The 21,761-nt window shown below is 38.6% G+C and overlaps 1 protein-coding gene across 1 annotated transcript in view; it reads right to left on the bottom strand.

The window, feature by feature from the left end:
• Positions 1-337: 337 nt before the first annotated feature.
• Positions 338-21,761, bottom strand: part of LOC150079062 (uncharacterized) — a 101,995-nt gene continuing 80,571 nt past the window's right edge. Inside the window, exons 7-8 of the mRNA XM_090382936.1 lie at positions 6,681-6,808; positions 338-2,308 (exon numbers count right to left, since the gene is read on the bottom strand). Coding sequence (XP_090239062.1) covers positions 338-2,308; positions 6,681-6,808 — 2,099 coding nt within the window. The remainder of the gene's footprint in view (positions 2,309-6,680; positions 6,809-21,761) is intronic.

The following is a 21,761-nucleotide window of genomic DNA, read 5'->3' as shown; positions in this document are numbered from 1 at the left end:
GCTGAATGTAGACAGTCAAAACGGTTGAAAATATATATTTTTATTTATTTTCATCGTGAAATTATTAAAAACTAATATAATGGTAACAAAGATAGGCAATATAAGTAATAATTTGTAAAGGCTCCTTATGAATAATGGAGCAAATAGGAACTTTGAATATTTGAAGTTACAGACACCGCTAGTTTCAGCAAAAGCTGTAAGTGGCGCCACAGAAACAAATATTCAAGAAATTAGACAATAGAACATTTTTTTTTGTTTTGATTCAAAATTAATAAATATTTTTGTTGTTAATTAAATTAACAGTAGAGTTTATAAATAGGGAAGTTGACAGCAAAAATTATTCATTAGATGAAAAAGTCAATTCTGGTAAGACCGACTTCAGAAATATTGACAGAGACGGCTGCAGTACTATTTCTTCTAGATAATAACGTTGGTAATCCTTACCCACAGAGCTTACCAGCATGCTATTATTTCCTTTGGTGTCTCTTTCCAGTCTGAGAAATACCGATTTTACGCCTGACAGCTCTTTCAGTACACGTTCCAGTTCTTCCCGGTGCAATTTGATTCTCCATTTTACATCACTCTCTATTTGCACTCTTATTGGATCTCCCTCTTTATTTCCATTCTCTGCGTCACTAATAAGGTTCATCGTAGGTTTCTCAATATTTCTAGTTACCGCTAAATTGGTGTAAATCTTTAGAGCCGTTAGCTGTACTATTGCTGTATCAATCCCGTTGCATAGTGTGCTATTACACTTCCGTCTTATCCCTGAACTTGGAGATATTGCACATGATCTTAAGAAAGCAAGCACCCGACTTCCTGCAGAGTCAATTATGAGTCGTTCATTATCTCTTTCCAGCGTTGTTGATTGACTCTTTATAGAGTCAGACACGAATTTTCCAAAGCATTCGAAACAGAGACTCTGTTTGTGTTTCTGTAGGAATTCCGAATCATTCCAAAAATACTTACAGATAATTTTTTCTGCAGTTTGTCGTTCTTTGATATGATTTTCTTCTACTGCCTGTATTTGATTAATATCATCTTTTCCTCCTTCATTTCCACTGGTACCTTCTTCTACTGCCTGTATTCGATTAATATCATCTTTTCCTCCTTCATTTCCACTGGTATCTTCTTCTACTGCCTGTATTCGATTAATATCATCTTTTCCTCCTTCATTTCCACTGGTATCTTCTTCTACTGCCTGTATTCGATTAATATCATCTTTTCCTCCTTCATTTCCACTGGTATCTCCTTCTACTGCTTGTCTTCCATTAATGTCTTCTTCTACTCTTTGATTTCCACTGGTAATTTCCTTTGCTGTGAACTGTAAATTAACGATATTTTCCCCGGGTGTTCGCAGCCGTTCATTAATGTCTTCTTCAGTTTCATCTTCTTTAGAATTCTCTTTTGTTTTATTCGCTTCGTGATTGCTGTCTTCGTTCATTTTTTCCAATTCTGTTATTGTTACTGGTTTATTTTTAAAAACACTGTCAATCTGTTTGGCAAGATAACAAGTCGATATGGAACAGCTGCTTTGTTTCTTAATCTCAGCAAGAATAGCTGCAATGGCCCAAGGAAAACTTCGAAATCGAATGGACGAACACTTATGCGAGTATGTCACCATATACCAAGCAGATGCCCTTCTATATTTTGCTATTTGTAAATCATCTGCAGATAGATTGTTTAAATCCTCTTCCTTTTTAACGAGATCATTAAACCTTAGACGTGTATCGTTTTGCAATTTTTTAAATTTTTGTTGGACTATGGCAATAGCCTGCATCCTGTCATTCCGCTCTTCATTATATTTGCTCATCTTCTGAATGTATGAGGAGAGCGCTTCTTTTTCACTTTCTATATCAAATTGATTGAGAAGTACAAAGAGCTGTTGATTATATGAGACTTTTTCTTCCATAGCAGATGTTCCATATATGTCCCACCCTGGATATTCTAAGTCGGTATCCCACTGGGTACAGTCGAAAATGGAAGAATCATCTGAAGAAACGGCTTGAAGTTCCCTGGAACGCCGATATAACACACCTAATACTTTGTTGGATAAATAGGAACAATTTCTCCAACCCTTTTCCATGAAGTCTGGATATTTTGCAGGTTTTTCGTTTCTTGAAAGTGACTCAGACTTTCCAGTCTTAGCAAAGTCTAGACAATAAGGCAGTTTCTTAGCGATACTCATACACACCGTCGAAAATATACCCTCTTGTTCTGAATCGGCGAGTGCAAGGTGAGCACTTGCTGTCTTTCCAATGGTGTCTTGCTGCATATATTCCAAGATGAAATTAACCATGTCGTCGAGCTGGAAGAAAATGAAAATTATTAGTAAAATTCATCTGTAGCATCAAAGTAACAGTAAATAGTCTTAAGGATTACACAGTTTCAATATTACGCTGACTTGCGTAAATGTCATAATTTTAATTAGCTAGTTGCATTTGTATCAGGAAACAAATTAATCGGCCGCTCATAGGAATGAGTAAAACAGTCGCAATCATTTTGCCTTAAGTCGCCCAGAAAATAAATAAATTAATAAAATGTACAGATAAATAAGTAAATAAATAATAACTAGCATCGGAAGATGCTAGTTATTATTTATTAGGTCATTAAACTAAGAAGAAGAAAAAGAAGTCCAATGATATAATATGGACATGGACATGGATATGAATCTCTATAATGCGTTTCCAGTGGTTTATAACAAATCCGCAAGAGTACTCCTGTGATATTGAAGGAGTCTGTAAAGCCAGTCAGTGTGATAACGTGGACATCGTGTGTATTTCTACTGGCCACTTAGTTGGTGAAGACGGCACTAGGATGCGCTATTACCAGGCATATATTTTCTTCAAAATCATAATGTGTGGGAACACACCATACATTATGATTTTGAAACATTGCCTTATGCTGTATGGAGTCAAATGTCTTTTCATAATCCACAAATGCCAGGCATAATGAGGTTTTATATCCATTTGCTTTCTTCGTTAGATGCGATATTACGTGAAGGTGGTCCACAGTTGAGAATCCTGTCTTAAAGCCAGCTTTTATCTTTCTGTTGATTCTCGTCAAGTATTCATTGTAATCTGTTAGTAATGACCCTTGTGAACAATTTTTAGATGTGGAACAACAAGCTAATTGGTCTATAATTTCCATTTTCTGATTTTCATACCAACTAAGAAATGGCGTTCAAGGTTTAGACCTAAATGGATGTCAGATGAACTGATGAGACTTGTGGCAGACAAAAAAAAAAAAAAAAAATCGCGTTGCCATTGTGGTGAAAGAGAATCATGGGAACATATTATGTACAACTGTGAGGAGTACTGCGATCTACGAATTGAATTGGTATCTCGGGTTAGTAATCTCAATCTTATGGCAGAAGGCTGCGAGACAATTCTAGTTGATAAACAGAAGAACTTCTTGGCTTTCCAAGAAGGCTCCGAGACAATTCTAGTTGATAAACAGAAGAACTTCTTGGCTTTCCAAGCCTTTGCAACTACAATATTTCTTATGCGGAAGACTCTTCTGCATCTGGAAGCCTTGGATTTGTAATGCGGTATGGTGTATGGCGAATTACCTAGAATTTTGTGAAATCGTGGAGGTTTGAGTCTGCTATATATCCACTGCAACTCCATCTTCTTGTGCTCAATTACCTAAAGTTCTGTGAAATCGTGAAGGCTTGAGTCTGCTATATCCACTGCAACTCCAGCTCCTTGTGCTGGAATTCCTACTCTCTGCAGCTCCTATCACTGCTGGCTTTCCAACAGACTGTGAACAGATGCAGATCTTTCCAATGAAGTTTGGACTTCATTATATGTATATTTTATTTTTTATGTAATTTGATTATTTTTCAATTTTTTCGTATCAATCTTTTTTGGTCATGGCAGGCTTTTTCCCTCCCTGTACTTGGGGGCAAACAGGAGAGGGAGTATATAAGAGTACTGCTAAATTATACGTAAATGACAGTGGGGTAATGAATATCAAATATCAATGTGCGCAGAAAGATGTTTTATGTGTAAACATCTTTGACGACACCTACTAAATTTCGAACAGCTATTACCGAAATCATGAACGATATAATTTATGCTAGCGCCCGCTACTTATTCTACCGAATTAACGTTTGGAACCATAGCCTAATTACCCATTTGATTATAGCCATTTGTTGAATAGTATGATGCTGGATCATGTTTCTCTGTCATGCTTTGTCGCAAATTACACATGTAGCGCTACATGATCTGCAAGAAACGACAGAATCCACCCATAATGCGCTATCGAAACCATAATTTCGCTCATGATCTCAACGAGTACAAGCGCGAGGTGGTAATGCTGCACATTCCATTTCGCAATGATGAAACAGAGATACTGTCAGAGATGAAATATGTCACGATCTACGATGACAATGAAGAGCTCATACTACATCGTAAATTGTATGAATCGGACTTGTACCGAATTCGCAAAACGATTGAAACATGTAAGACGATGTGTCAGGACAACGACGACGTTGACCCTGACGAAGCATAAGGCCCTGCATAGCCTTGTAATGCGACTACGAGAAAAAGACCCCTTTCGAAACTTTTAAAATCATCCAAACAGCGAGATGAATGAGTATCTAAATCTCGCCACGCTCAATCGACTCAGCGCAATTTCAAAGAAACGCGAAAACTTGATGACCAACGAGGATTTCTGCAACTTAATGAGAATGGCCAATGACAAGCAAAAGATTATACTCATAAATGTAATTTGGAGTCTGTTATCTCCCAATCGTGAACCGAGTCAAACATTCTTCACCGGCCCAGCTGGTTGCGGAAAAGCGGTTATGATTCGCCTCTTGATGAAATATACAACCGCTTCATTAATACAGACCGGTACTGTAACTCCTACATTACATGCGCTTCAGCCTTACCAGTTGAAGCGCATGTAATGTAAATCTTGGATGTGCTCACAGCTGCTTTATGCCAGATCTGAGCTCATCGAAGGTCACTGCCTTCAAGATATTTTGGTAACCAGAGATTTCTCTGGTTAACAAAAGGCTTCTGCCACGGGCCACAACTAAGAAGGTGGCTTCGGGCTAACCGTTGCCCATTTGGTATGCCCCGAATCATAAATGTTTTTCCGCCACCAGCTGGTTTATGCCAGCTCTGAGCACACCCAAGATCACATCCCATAATCCTTTGCGCGATCTCCTCTCACGACTCCGTTTTTCTTTGTTATGGAACGGAAATTACGTCAAATTACGTCAGTCGCGTTGCAAAATCGTGACCAATTGATTTTGCTACCGTCCGAAATTTAGTAGGTGCCGCCAACTGTTGACCACTCGGCTACACATGATGTAGCCGAGTGGTCAGTAGTGCAAGTACAGTAGCATACGCTTTTTGAGTGGACCGGGGTTCAAGCCTGTAACTGCTAAATGCGATTAACATTTGTATTGATTGATTTACTGTAAACTCCACTGACCTGCTCGTCGTGACGGAGTATAAACAAGAAAAATATGCATGGGATGCATATAAAGTACAAGGTAATACAAGAGCCTATAGTAGATATAACGTAGCCTGTAATCATGTCACAAAGGAGGTTAGGCAAGCTGAGGCAGAATTCGAGAAGTCTCTGACAAAGAATGCATAGAAAAGCAGCAAAGACTTCTTTCATATATTATCAGTAGAAGGGAGGGGTTAAATCACATTGATCCACTGGATGTTTGTAGTTTAACTGTTGATGTTCCTGCTCAGTTTGCTTACAGACTGAATAGATATTTTACATCTACATAAACACATAAGAAATTCTTTAGGGAAGAGGATATTGGAAGTTTATTAAATTATACCAGGTAGCTAAATGATTTTATGGTAACTATGGGGAATATGGAAGAGAAATTTTGAAGCTAAACATAGAAACGGCGATCGGGATTGAATGGGTCTATCCAATTATATTAAGGGAGGCTGCAAAGGAGGTAATCAAACACATAATTGTGAGAACTTTGGATGTACGAATGCATCCTTAATTCAAAGATGAAGATATGGGAAGTTTTCTTTTTTGGTTCATGCTTATAAGCTTACTTTATTGCATAATTTTCTACCACTAATAATAATACTAAGTGCGAAACTATTTTACTATTCATCATGTTTTTATCGAATGTCCTGTGTTTACGGGTGCACAGCTTTTATGTTTTCCTGCTTTCAATAATCTAGCTGAACTTACACTCAACCAGACTTTAGTTGACAAAAGGAATATGTCTGACGTTTCTAACTTTTTATAGTTCATTAATACAGAGATTTAATTTTGTACATTTATATTTTGATATTTGCCTTTTTATTTACCTTGATACTTTATATTTACTTACTTGACATCTTAACCTATTTATACGTTACTAAACATGTTTAGTACTGATTTTATTTTTACTTGATCCATTATGGCCTAATCTGCCAATACTTCATTGAAAAGTAAATATCAATCAATAAAACCTGACACATTAAACCTTCAAGGTGCATTTCAGCTCAGTAAGTTCTTGTGAAAAGAATCCTACACTTAAACTAACCAACCGGTTGGTTTAAGTGAAGCTTAAAATCAGCAACCGGCTGATTTTCACCATACTCGACGAATACATGTAAAATCATTTAAGATTATGAAAAGATAATGACAAATTTTATTTTCTGTTATTGAGTGCTCGTGTACGCTTATATGATACCACTCACCTGGAAGGACTTGCTGACTGGAGGTTCTGGTTCTTTTTCGGGGAATTCCATTGGTTCATGATTATCTCCAGGAATCATCAGTTCTTTCAACCAAGTAACGAAGTATTCGTCACCATCAAGGTCACCCCCTACAATAGAATAAAACGATAAATGAACAATTGCATCTTGTCTTGCAGCTGTCTTTTCGCAGGCTGCCTGGTTGTTATATATTTTTATATTGTTCAGCTGAATTGTTAAAATTTGCAATTACAAAGAGTTTGAGTTCATTTACCATTAGCAATGATGCAAGAAAGCAAGCTTATAAAGCGCTAAAAAAAAAAAAACTCACATCACCCGTCCATTCGTTCCAAATGTTTGCCTAGTTCTTCCTTGAATTTATTTAACCTTTTAACTTCCACAGCGAGAGATGGAAGTTGTTCCAGTAATCAACCACCCTCTGGCTAAAGGCAAATTTCAACATATCTATTCTACGACCGTCTTTCCTTTTATGTCCCCTCAAGTGTGCAAACTGATCAAGAGGAAAAATTCCATAAGCATTGAGCTTACTCAATTCAAGGCCTTATACACCTCAATCAGATCACCTCACAAGGGCCTAGTCTCAAAACGCTGCGATTTGCAGAATTTAAGCCTTTATTGTAAAGAGCAATACTTTGTCACTCTCACCAATCTCGGTGACCTTCGCTGTACGCGTTCCGACAGCTCTACATCCTTCTACAATGGGGCCTCCAGACCCAGTACTCAAGTACCCAGTACTCCAGACCCAGTATGCAGTACTCAAGGTGTGGCCTGACCATTATCTAATAGAAAGGGATAATCACCTCCTTATCTCTGATAGCCAAATTCCTGTATATCATTGACAAGACCCCATGAGTTGCTCTGGCAACCTGTCTGCACTGCTCATTAACTTCATATCTACTGCACAATTACCCCAGATCTTTTATTTCTCTAACTAATCTGAGTGTAGTACTGCACAGTTGATACGTTACACTGGGGTTACTATTACGTGCCCCTCGACGTGAGCGCCTGTACGTGGTGATGGGACTTCCCAGTGATTCTGCTGGCCCTCCAGATTAGCATCACTGTGATCCAACGCCCGTACCTTGGTTCCAGGGTTACATCATTGGAATCCGGGGTGTGCAGCCGTGCGCCGCGACCCGTGGAAACTCAGAAAGGGGGGATCCTGGTAGTTGAGGGGCCCAGCCTTAATACACCACGTTGGCCCCTGCTTCGACAAGAAGGGAGGTCCCAGACCGGCCCCACTGGAATCAATCGGCGGATGGTTCTTACTGCTAGGATCAACTACGTTCCAATAAGTCTCCCTCCCTTTGATTCTGCGACGTGGATATGATGCTCCTGAGCGAACTTATCGTTCCATCGTGTACAGAATAATAGTAGTAGTAGGAGTAGTAGTAGTAGTAGTATGCCACTACTGATGCAAGAAAGCAAGCGTATGAGCTTATGCAGCATCAGCCAAAAAAAAAAAAAAAAAAAAAAAAAAAAATACAAAACAATCCCCTCTAAATATTTGTCCAGTTCCTCCTTAAATTTATTTAACCTATCAACTTCCACAACGAGGTGGAAGTTTGTTCCAGCAATTAGCCACCCGCTGGCTAAAGGCAAATTTCTGCACATCTATTTTACATCTGTCCTTCCTCAATTTAATTTTTTTCAATTTATACCTGCTAGTTCCCAGTGGGCGTCCCCTCCTAGGACTCCGTGGTGGGTGAGGGCATCTGAAATTGTTCTTTTACACATATTAGTAATTCAAATCCCTCTCTTTCTTCTGGGGACCCAACAAGGCCCATCATCATCATCATCAGCCATTTTCAATCCACTGCAGGATGAAGGCCTCTCCAGAAACTTTCCAGTTCCTTCTGTTTTGAGCACTGGCCATCCATTTACTACCCACAAACTCATGAATTCATCTATCCATCTCCGCCTTTGTCTTCCAGGTTTTCTTCTAGCTCCTCTTGGATACCATCCTCTTATTTTCTTAGTCCATCTGTCATCATGTCTTCGAGCTATATGTCCTGCCCAAGACCATTTTAGTTCTTTAGTTTTAATAAGAATGTCTTTTACTTGAGATTGCTGCCTAATCCATGTGTTTCTCTTCTTATCTAACAGTCTGATTCCCAATATGATTCGTTCCATTCTTCGCTGTGTAGTTCTCAGCTTCTCTTCCATTCTTTTGGTGAGTGCCCATGCTTCACTTCCATAAGTCATGGTGGGGAGTATACATTGGTTCATTATTTTATGTTTCAGACAAACTGGGATATTGCTCTTCAGTATGTGACTATATTTACTGAATGCTATCCATCCAAAATTTATTCTTCTCTTGTCTTCCAGCCATTTATCATTATTACAGCTAATAACTTGTCCCAGATAAGTATATGACTCCACCTTTTCAATTACTGCTCCTTCAATCATTATTTGTCTTTCTGTGGATACTTGTTCATCGTTACTTTTGTTTTAGCCATATTCATCTTTAGTCGAAAATCCTTCCTAGCTGTGCATAACTGATTAAGATTTTCCTCTAACTCTTGATTTTTTAAGGACTCCTTATGTGCTGTAATGTAATAACTAGATCGTATGTATAGCTTAGCTTAATTTTCAGCACTCACCTCATAGTAATCCGCTTAGCTGGTGGAGGGTTTTACCACATACATAGTGGTTATAGGATTCTAATACTTTACAGGGATTATGGGTTTAAAATTAAGTTATGGGCTATAAAAAAATTTTTAAGAAAGGAAAGTGCACCTTCCATGGTTGCCTAATTAAATTAAATTAAATTAAGAGAAAAAAAAAGAGGAAAATATAAGCTAATAATCGCGCACGAGCGACTTTCGAGTTTCCTCGTCTTCAGTTAGCTATAGTGGAGGGGGGGAAGAGAGCGCGGTTGTGTTATATACGGGTTGGGTTCCCGAAATGCATTTCAGTGCACGTGGAAACTTAATAGGTGGCAAAATCCAAATGGGGGAGAAATTGGCTGGAATCTTTTTGTTTAACACTTTGAGTGATGTATGGCGCTTAAACCATTCAATAACGAGGGCTTCGTTTTCAAGGATTTGAAAACGAGGATTTGAACTAACACAACACGTCCAATCTCAAAATCACAACCCACTCATCGATTCAGCCATCACAGTAATTAAATTAAATTCTAGCTACAAAATCCTTGAAAACGAAGCCCTCGTTATTGAATGGTTTAAGCGCCATACATCACTCAAAGTGTTAAACAAAAAGATTCCAGCCAATTTCTCCCCCATTTGGATTTTGCCACGTATTAAGTTTCCACGTGCACTGAAATGCATTTCGGGAACCCAACCCGTATATAACACAACTGCGCTCTCTTCCCCACTCCACTATAGCTAACTGAAGACGAGGAAACTCGAAAGTCGCTCGTGCGCGATTATTAGCTTATATTTTCCATTTCTTTTTTTTCTCTTCATTTAATTTAATTTAATTAGGCAACCATGGAAGGTGCACTTTCCTTTCTTAAAAATTTTTTTATTGCCCATAACTTAATTTTAAACCCATAATCCCTGTAAAGTATTAGAATCCTATAACCACTATATATGTGGTAAAACCCTCCACCAGTTAAGCGGATTACTATGAGGTGAGTGCTGAAAATTAAGCTAAGCTATACATACGATCTAGATTTTCCTCTAATTCTTTGGGATCGTGGCTTATGACCACAATGTCATCTGCAAATCGTAAATGGTTTAGGTACTTTCCGTTCACATTGACTCCTTTCTGCGACCAGTCTAATCTTCTGAAAGCTTCCTCAAGAGTAGCAGTAAACATCTTCGGAGATATTGTGCCTCCTTGTCGAACTCCTTTCTCGATTTTAAATTTGGTACTGTCTTTGTCTAGTCTAATAAAGGAGGTAGCGTTCTCATATATTTTCTTCAAAATCATAATATGTGGGGTATCTGTGCTTTGACTTTACAGTGCCCCAAACATTGCCTTATGCTGTATGGAGTTAAATGCCTTTTCATAATCCACAAATGCCAGGCATAATGGTGTTTTATATTCATTTGCTTTTTCTATTAGCTGTGCTATTACGTGAAGGTGATCCATAGTTGAGAATCCTGTCCTAAAGCCAGCTTGCTCTTTCGGTTGATTCTCATCAAGTATTCTTTCTAATCTGTTAGTAATGACCCTTGTGAACAGCTTGTAGATGTGGGATAACAAGCTAATTGGTCTATAATTTCCAATTTCTGATTTATCTCCTTTCTTATGCAGCAAAACTATGATTGCATTATTCCAATATTCCAAAATGCTTAGGCGTCACACCTTTTCTAATGCACTTTGTGAAGAGCCTTGCCAGTTTTTGTGTTATGTCTCTTCCTCCCAATTTTAACAACTCTACAGTAACTTAATCTTCCCCCGGGGCTTTCTGATTCTTCATTTTCTTCAATGCATGTTCTACCGCATCAGGAAGAATATCAGGTATGTCGTATGTGTCGCTACTTTGCAATCCATCTTCCCCACTGCTGGCATCATTCCCCTGCTCCTTGTATAATTCTCTGTAGTAGTCTTCTGCTATTTGAATTATGCCTTCTCTGCTGTTTATAAGTACACCATCACTATTCTTCAGTTTCAGTATCATTTGTCTTTCTGTATTACTGCTCATTGCTGCTGACTTAAATCCTTTGTTTTCCCTTAATGCTTGTTCTACTTTTCTTGTGTTAAATTTTCTTATGTCCTCTCTGAGTCTCTTTCTAATGGCTTTGCATAACTCAGTATACTCAATTTTCTCCCTGTCAGTGTTTTTCTTGCTTTTCATTTGTCGTCTTCGGTTCATCATGACAAGTGTTCCTTGATTAATTTTTTCTTCTTTGGATTTCTTTTTCCCTATAGGTTTCTTGGGCTTTTTCACTTTCAAAATGTTGTATTATTCCTCGTCGATATCTTGGTCCTGAGCAGTCTGCAGAAGCTCAAACTTTTCTTAAGTTCCAGTAAATACTGCTTTTTCTCCTCTTCTGTTATCTCAAAGATCTTTGTATTATTTACTCGAATCAGTTTTTTCCTTTCCTTTCCTACATCTATATCAAGTGTACATCTTACCATTCTGTGATCACTTCCAACATTTACCTTATTCAGGACGGTAACATCATTCACAGTATATCTTCTGTTAGTGAGCATGAAGTCGATTTCATTAGTAGTTAATCCATTTGGACTCTTCCATGTCCACTTTCTGTTCACCCTTTTCTTGAAAAAAGTATTCATTACTGACAGTCCTTGAGATTCTGCAAATTCCACAAGTCTTTCACCTCTTTCATTTCTTTCACCAATTCCAAAATTTCCTATAGTTCCCCCTTTCTGCGCTGTTTTGTCTTTTTCCAACCTTGGCATTGAAGTCCCCCATAATAATAGTGTAGTGGGTTTTCTGCTCATCTAGAAGACTCAATTTCGGTGTACATTTGTTCAACCTCTTCATCATCATGGCTCGATGTTGGTGCATAAATCATTATAATCTTTAGCTTGTTCCTCTTAGAAATCTTGAGTATTAGTCTTTACACCCTTGGTGATGTACTTTTGAATTCCAAAATGTTGTTTTAAAAATCTTTATGGATCAGAAACCCAACTCCACCTTCACTCCTTTCATTGTTTCCATTGGTGTACAGCAGATTTCCACTTGATAAACTTATAAGTGATTCATTTCTTCTTCTTGTTTCAGCCATACCAATGATATACAAGGCCCATATCTAATCCAAATGACTACAATGAAAACATCTCTGTAAAAAGAGCCAGAACTGATGACAAACCACTGTCAGTGACACTGCCCTTCACCATTCTATGTTCCACCGGAGAGCAATCAATCGGTAATACGTCACCCTTCTTTATCCAAAAAGGATTAGAAAGGTTGGCAGGATCACCAAAATCTGTAAAACGGCTGCTTTCTGGCGACCCTTTGATCCAAGCTTCAAGCGCAAAACAAGCGGAGAAAATCCTGAAATCTACATCCATCATCCCCCCCCCCCCAACAAAACTCTGAATTCTTCACGAGGTATCATATCAGAGTGAGACCTTCTTAAGTCACGAGTTGGTTAAATTTAAAAGTGCCTGCAGTTCTGCCCAGGCACGATAGGAGGGAATATATGATGAGAACCTTGTCAATCAACTCGGCCCTGTGGAGATTGTGCAGTGATGTGGTAGAATTTTTCTCAGCGTGGGCTGTGCTTGTTAATAGGAGAAACTGCTTGTACAGGGATGAGATACACTTAAATAGAAGGAATGCAATAATATTTGCTGCTGCTATCGAGGCAATGTTAGGTGGGTCGGAAAACTGCTAGCTTGGAGGATTCACAGACTAATAGATTAACAGTAGCTGCAGGCAGAAGGGAGAAATGATTCTTGCACTTCTTTTATTGGAATGAGCAGCAGCCCGGAAAGCCAGTTTTTGGGGATTTCAGGAACTGCTAGAAGTCATGAAACAAGTAAATACATGGGCTGTGTTAGAGTAACTAAGGGTAAGGACAGGTTTTTGTTATTTGGTTTTTAGGAGCATTAGCAACTAAGGCCATATTGCTCCGGGATATGCGGTCGTCATTCCCTGACCTTTCCGTATCCTCCGTATTTGGTGGTCACGGGTTCGAACCCCGGTCTAATCAAGAAGCGTGTGTTACGCACTACTGCTCCTTCCCACCTGGCTACGGAGGCGCCATAGTATGGACAGGTGCATGTATACTTGCATGTACACCAATGCTAGGAGTATAATAAACAAATTTGATGAATTTGAAGTGCTATTTAAGACATCCAAGGGAGATATTCTTAGGATATCAGAGACGTAGTGCCACACAGATATGCAGAATTGAAATTTGGGGAGTGCAATGTGAATAGAAAGGATAGACAGAATAAGAAGGGAGGTGGGGTAATGCTGTTAGTTAAGAAATACATAAAATCTAAGGAAGTTTGGTGTGCTTAAGCTCTGGGAAATCAAAAATGAGGGTAGGAGTTTGTTATAGGCCTAATGACTCTGATGAGTGCAATGGACATAGAAATATTTCAGAGAAATAAAGTGGGCTATTAAATCAAAGTGTCTTATAATGGGGATTTTAATGGTGGGGATTTTAACTTCCCAGATATTGACTAGAACTTGTGGGTTGGTCACTTGTGCTGTAAGAGAGGATTCGGAATCAACTGGGATTCGGAATCAACAACTAGTGACCCAATACATCCAAAGATGTATAATTCCTGTTTCCCTCTATGCCTCAATTATTTGGTCTTCTGCCCCAAATACCTACTATATTAGGAAGTTTCTCGGCGTGGAATACTGGGTGCTCCAGTGGTTGAATAGGATTGCCGAGAAGCCCTTTACAATTTCAAAATCCATACTGTATATAAACTTAAACGTAGCTCCATGGATACAGATGGTCACCATGCGTAACATCAGCAGTCTTGCACAATTTCTGAGTGGGAGTTTAGATGCCCTAAAAATTTATAATCTTGTGGTCGGGCCACGCCCTGGGATCCGGCTCTACTATCATCACAGTCTCCGAAGCGCTCTACATCACATGGAGGGATTAAGGCGGATGTTTCCTGACAATACTCTGGAGCTCTTTAGAGACTTCAAAATCGACCCGAACGGTACTGCCATGACAAAGCCTATAGGAAGCTGACAGCAGCGAACTTGTATACTACACTACAAATTTAATGAAGAGAAGAGTGTACATTTCTGTGGAATTTGTGCCTATGAACTCTTGATCATCTGTAATGAACGATTGTGTCAAGTGACTGTTGATGTATTTATTGATTTATTTATTCTTATGTATTTTCTGATTTTCAATGTTGCTGTTTAATTTGTTGTATGATGTCTGTATTAGCCACTCTCCTAGATAATGTCTGTACAGGGGTGTTACATAAATAAACTGATAATAATAATAATAATAATAATAATAATAATAATAATAATAATGAAAAGGTCTTACTGCCATGTGAAAAAAAAAAATTCTAGAGAAGGGTTGGTTTGTGCGCTAGGGAATTAAAAATTAAACAGTATGGGGATTGGTTGGAGTCCTTGGGGGAGCGTTCCTAACTTGAGGAAAAAAGAAAAGTTCGGGGGGGGGGAATGTAGAAAGTGTCCACGCTGTATCTGACTTCTGTGTGGTCTAAAGAAGAAAAAGTCGTGAAGTTGCGGGTGGAGGTGGAAGTAGTTTTTTGGTGGTCAGAGTTCAATCTTGTGGTAGCAAGAGGAAGAAGAAAAAGAAAAAAAAACGTGAGAGAAAGAAAGCCTGGTAAGCCCCAAATGTAAACCAAGAAAAAAAGGAAAGCCTGTCCTCTACTAAGGAAAGCAGAGTGCCCAAGAAATGGAAGAAAGCCTGTCTGCCAGAAAGGAAGCTTGAACGCAAAGGAAATTGGAAACAACTGCCATTTCGGAAAGTAAGTCTGTTCCTGTTTTTTTTTTTCGAATCCCGAACTCAAAGACTCATAACTTAGCTCTGTAAGGAATTGAGTGATAGTCCTTTTAAAATAAGAACATTCCTATTGTATTAGGGAAGTTAGTTACTAAGGTTGAGATATTTTGTTATGAATGTTAATGAATATGAAATAACCTAAAGGTGGTACAGGGGTAATAAATAGAAAGTAATAGTATAAAGGAATGAGTAAATAAATTATATTTATAGAGTACCGTAAGGATATGTTAACTGAGTAATCCTTGATGCAAACCTCACCTATAAAAACAAATCCAGGCTCAGTATTCCAAAGCCCTGAGAGCGTTCTGGGGAATGAAAATTGATCTGTGCAAAACGCACAATAAGCAAATAATCAAGAAATACCTTGCAACTTACTTCTGTAGTGTGCTCTCTTATGCCGTGGAAATTTAGTTGGTGGCACCACCCACCAGCCTCAGGAAACTATGGGGCCTCGAATTCTGGGTGCTGAAGTGGGCCAACTTGTGATCGACATTTACACGACATCTAAATCTGCACTCTGCTCCAACCTGCAATACACGCCCACTGCCCACAGAGTCCATGTGCTAAAAATAAAGTCATTCCTTCATCTGTGCTCAGCTAAGTAGGATCACATCAACATCTGGAACACGGTTGGTTGGCGTTTGCCTCCTGGCAAACGTAAGGATATGCTAACTGAGACATCTCCGGAGTACTACCTCCTTTTGCCTAAGGCTCCAGCGGTTACAGAATTTCAAGAGACACTTCCCAAATGTGACTCTGGACACCCTCAACTCGCTGAACATCGACATCGACCTGTGGACTATAGACAAGGCATATCGCGATAGCATCTTGTCCTATCTTGCTGTTTGTAAAGGACATTTATGTAAGTGCCGATCTTAGTTAGCCGATGTCATTTCATGTTCTGCTCAACTTGTAGTTCTTTTTCTTTGTAATTAATACTTCATTTTTATATTTTGATTATTATCTTTGTTTTTAACTATTAATTATCATTTAGTTATTTATTATTATTATTTTTTTCTATTATAAAGCAAAATCACTTGTATAAACAATGAATTGTAAGATTCCTCTGGCTTTCTGTGTTCACTATTGTATAAAATTTGTTAATAAAGAATCGTATTATTATTATTATATCATTAAATTAGGCCAGGTGCCAACACAAGATAACATACCAGGTGAGGCGTAAAGAGAAAGAAATTTTATTAATAGAGAAACCTAATGAGTAAAGAGGGATGACTAAGATGATAACTAGAGAATAATTAAGGTAGAATGAGGGATTTGTAGTGAACATTGCTGAGGTAAGAGGATACCAGTTGTAATACATTTCAGGTGTTAAAGGCTAGAAACAAATATATAAAAAGAGTAATAAGAGTTGAAATGAGTTTAACTGATAAAAATTAGTAATGTAAGAGAATGATTGAATAATCATCGAAGATTCATATTAAGTAAGATACAACTGATACAAACTGATGTTAATAATTTGTAAATTGAGAATAGTTGATGAGGGAGAAATAGTGTATTGCATTGTAGTATGGTTCAAATATATGGAAATTGATATGCTTGTATGTAATTATTTGTTTTTTTTTGTAAATACTGTATACAGGGTGTTTCAGTTAAACGTTTCAGAACTTCTAAGAGGGGTAGGGTACATCCTGACAACTCGAAATCATATAGCAATGTGGGGTCGGAAATGCTTTCCTGAAGCGGTGTTGTACACAGAAGCACCATAAAAAGAAAAGAGACCGTAAGTGAGAAATCGTTTTAATAATACATGAAAAGAAGCAAAAGGTACATGGATTAAAGTAAGTGTTCGAAGTTTCTTCAACCTCGTATTGCTTTCGCACAGTGGTACCTTGGAAAATGTGCTACAAATCCCCTTTTTCCTGCTGAAGTGTTGTTTTCCGATGAGGCATCCTTCACAAGGGAAGGAATTTTCAACACGCATAACGACCATATCTGGGCGGTCGAGAACCCGCATGCAATACGACGTCGTGCAACACAGATTCGATTTTCGGTCAATGTATGGGCCGGTATTATGGGAGATCACCTCATCGGACCTTACCTGTTACCGTGTCGTCTAACCGGACCTATCTACTTGATCTTTCTGCAGCAAGTATTGCCACAACTTTTGAGAGATGAACAGATTTCTGCATCGACATAACAGACAATGTGGTTCCAACACGATGGAGCCCCTGCCCATTATAGCGGAGATGTTCGTAACTACCTGGATGTCACATTTGGTCAACAGTGGATCGGACGTGGTGGTCCCGTGCGTTGGCCTGCTCGGTCACCCGACCTATCATGTCTTGATTTTTATTTCTGGGGTCATATGAAATCGCTAGTTTATGACACCCCTGTTGACAATGCTGAGGAGCTGGTTGCAAGAATCGCAGTAGCTGCCGAAGAAATTCGAAATTCGCCTGGAGTATTCCAGAATGTTCGGATGTCCATGCGTCGGAGATGTGAGGCGTGCATTGTAGCCCGTGGAAGAAACTTCGAACACTTACTTTAATCCATGTACCTTTTGCTTCTTTTCATGTATTATTAAAACGATTTCTCACTTACGGTCTCTTTTCTTTCTTTGGTGCTTCTGTGTACAACACCGCTTCAGGAAAGCATTTCCGACCCCACATTGCTATATGATTTCGAGTTGTCAGGATGTACCCTACCCCTCTTAGAAGTTCTGAACCGTTTAACTGAAACGCCCTGTATAATGTTCATTAAAGTTTGTAAATTTTTATTAAAAAAATGCGTGTCTAATGTTCTACTAACACCCACTTTACACACCCTAGAATCTAGAGTTTTCTGTGAATTGCAGTCAGATTTGCGTTTGAGGGGTGGGACTGTGACTTCAATAGGGTGGAAGTCAAAACAAAACTCAACAAAAACAAAAGACAGTTTTTAAATTTTGTACAGTGGAATCAACTGACAATGTTACAAACAGTAAATTCTAAGTGGGAAGCATTCAAGGAAATAATCGTGGATGCTACTAAAAGAAATATTGTTCAAGATTTAGGCCTAAATGGTTATCAAATGAACTAATGAGACTCATGATAGAGAAGAAAAATGCATGGGATGCATATAAATTATCAAGCGACTCAGACGTTTATGGCAGATATAAGCTAGTCTATAATCAGGTCACAAAGGAGGTTAGGCAGGCAAAGGCGGATTACGAGAAATCTTTGGAAAAAGATGCTAAAAAACCAGCAAGGATTTCTTACTTATACAAACTCTAAAAGGAAGGGGATGAATCTGATTAGTCCACTTGATATCCATGGTTCGGCTGTTGATGATCCTGCTCAGGTAGCAAACAAACTGAATGAGTATTTTGCATCTACATTCACACATGAGGAGTTATTAAGGTTTGAAAATGCCAGAAGGTTATCAAATTGTAGCAGGGTGCTTAATGATTTTGTAATAACTGAGAGCAAAGTGGAGGAGAAATTGTTGAAGTTAAACATAAGAAAGGCACCTGGGGTGGATGGGATCTATCCAGTTATATTAAAGGAGGCGGCAAAGCAACTAAGCAAACCCTTAGCCATAATTATGAGAATTTGAACTCAGAGAGGTTCCCACGCACTGGAGATGTGCAAATGTATCCCCAATTCACAAAGGGCTTTCTGTGTTCACTATTGTATAAAATTTGTTAATAAAGAATCGTATTATTATTATTATAATAATAATAAGGTGACACGAAGGGTGACACGAGTAATTACAGACCAGTTAGTTAAACTTCTTTTCCGGGTAAAATAATGGAGTCACTGGTTAAAGATGCATTGCAGGATCATCTAGACAAGACTGCAGCAATAATTCAGACACAGCATATGTTTGTTAAGGGAAAGTCTTGTCGGACAAATTTAATTGGTTATTATGATGTGGTTACAAAGGAACTGGATGCAAAAAAATAAATTTGATATCATATATTTGGATTTCAGGAAAGCTTTTGACACTGTTGCGCATGGAAGACTATTGTACAAATTGGAGCAGAATGGTATTAAGGGTAAGTTGCTACAATGGATAAAAGGATGGTTGAGTGGGAGAAGATAGAGGGTGGTAATTAATGGGTGCTGATCTTCGTGAACTAATGTTATTAGTGGAGTCCCACAGGGTTCGGTGTTGTGTCCTCTGTTGTTTTGTATATTTATCAATGATATTGATGAAGTTATATCAGGCTTAGTGTCGAAGTTTGCAGATGATACAAAGGTTGGCAGGGTTGTTAATGACAGTAATGGCAGTGTGCTGCTGCAACAGGATCTAGATAATTTGGGCAAATGGGCTAAGAAGTGGCAACTGAAGTTTAACCTTGACAAATGCAAAGTACTGCATATGGGTAGAAGTAACCCCAGAGAAACGTACCAATTGTGTGGTACTACACTTAAGGTGGTAGAAAATGAAAAAGACCTGGGAATAATTGTGCAGTCAGATATGAAGTTTTCTGAGCAATGCAGACAGGCTGCCCTGGGGCAGGTCATGGAGTTTTGTCAATGATATATAGGAATTTTGCTAGCAGGGAGAAGGAGGTGATTGTCCCTCTGTATAAGGCAATGGTTAGGCCGCGCCTTGAGTAGTGCGTACAGGTCTGGGGGCCTCATTTTAGGAAGGATGTAGATTTGCTTGAGAGTGTACAGAGAAGGGCAACAAGATTGGTGAGGGGAATGAAGGGATCCTCTTACCAAGAGAGGCTTAAGTTCTGAAAATTGCAGTGGCTGAAGACTAGGCACCTGCGCAGGTGCCTAGTCTTCAGCCACTGCAATGATCTGATTGAGGTGTATAAGGCCTTGAATGGGTTGAGCATGCTGAATTCTGATGGGATTATTCCACTTGTTCAGATTACGAACCTAAGGGGGCATAAATTCAAATTAAGAAAAGACAGATGTAGAATAGATGAGCGGAAATTTGCCTTTAGCCAGCGGGTGGTTAATTGCTGGTACAAACTTCCATCTGTCGTTGTGGAGGTTGATAGGTTAAATAAATTTAAGGAGGAACTGGACAGGCATTTGGAGGGAATGGTATGATTTTTTTTTTTGGCTGATGCTGCATAAAGTACTACTACTACAAGTAATTTATAAGTAACATTTATATTTTTTTATTTTTATCCCCCCCCCTTACCACAAGGGGTTGTTCTTTCGGGTAAGGCTTTGGTGGTGTGTGGAGGTAAGGTTGTAGCGACGTGTACGTAGGTCGGATGGGAAAGGTTCGAAAAGAGTTTAGCATAGGATCTGTATGTGCAGAACTGAAAGGTTGGAGATCTAAGGAAGAGGAAGTTGGAAACTCAAGAAGGCCCCTAAATAAAGTCAAGCAATGGAGGACTCATCTTTATTGAATAAGCTGGCCTGACCCAGTTTAATACCCTGAAATTTTGGCCTAGGGTAGCAAGATTAATTATTCACTTCAGAACTCCAATTCAAAAGAGGCACTCTGTATTTTTATTAACTAGGAATGCTTAAGGAAAATTGTAATTGAAGATAATTTTCACTTTAATGCAGTACGACACGATACCAAGAGTTGTATAAGGTATATTGAGAAGAAAAATTGATGCAATAAAAATAGGCTAGTGATACAGAAAGTAACAGTGTTGTTTGCTTGAATTGTTTCTCTTGTAAAATTATAGTAAGGAAGGTCAATTTAATGCCAGAGCCTATGTACCTATTTTATGTTTTGTTTGTTCATTAAACATTATTGAATCTATGTGCCTAATGACATGTTGTATCATCACTCTATTCCAGTTTAGCTTTAGATACCTTATCCTGTAAGCAGTCAGTGGCCCAAGGTAACATAAGGTTAACCTAAATAACAGTAGGTGGACAAAATGTATATAAAAATAATATAGCAAAACCAGAATGCCTACAGTCTCCAACAAATTAGTTGTAGTGGATCGTCTCTCTACTACGGTATGGAGGTGGGGTTAAAGAAGGATGACTTTTCTTATAGTTGTTTTAAAAGAGAACTGATGGATATTGGTCCAAAGTCTGAAGAGGCCTTAGGGTTCTTATTTTTTGACACCGGCCTCGAAAAGTAGTGATTCCATCTCCGGAGAGGGAACCCTATCTTTCAGGATGTTTTGGAATATGTGGAACAACACATCAACAAAATAGGCGCTGCATATTTTTAAAATAAAGAAAGGCAACCCGTCTGGGCCGATCGTAGATTTGTAAGGCAAGGAATTAATAGCATTGATGAGATCTTCTCTAGAAATAGTGGCTGTGGAAAAAGCATTCCCACAAACACCTACTCTCGCTAAAATATATTGTGCTATATCCTCCAGCTGATGTCCATGGACACTTTTTGCTTTACCATCAACTGGCAGCCTTTCAAAGCACTTCTTAGCCCAGTATCTGAATGATGTGGTTTCTTTCGTTTCAAATGTAGTAGCCTTTTTGCTCACGATTCTTTTTGAATGTCGAAGCTTTCTAATAACCTCTTCGTAACGTGGCTTGTCGTTTATTTTTTAATAAAATGTTTTTTTTCTTGTAATCCGCGATGTCTTCATTAAATTCTGAATTTTTCCATTTCCTAAAAGCCTTTTGCTTGGCCACAAACGGCTGTTTTAAATACTTGTTCAACTACGGTTTAATTTTATCGGTGACCCTTACCTCTTTTGAAGCACCCAGGTCAGCAATAAATAAGAGCTCTTTCTCAATCAAGTTATTAGCTTCTTCCACCGGTT

This window comes from Mastigoproctus giganteus, chromosome 10 (genome assembly GCF_048544385.1).
Source record: "Mastigoproctus giganteus isolate SK-2022 chromosome 10, ASM4854438v1, whole genome shotgun sequence".
NCBI classification, from domain to species: Eukaryota; Metazoa; Arthropoda; class Arachnida; order Uropygi; family Thelyphonidae; genus Mastigoproctus; species Mastigoproctus giganteus.
This window is presented reverse-complemented; position numbering and strand designations above follow the sequence as displayed.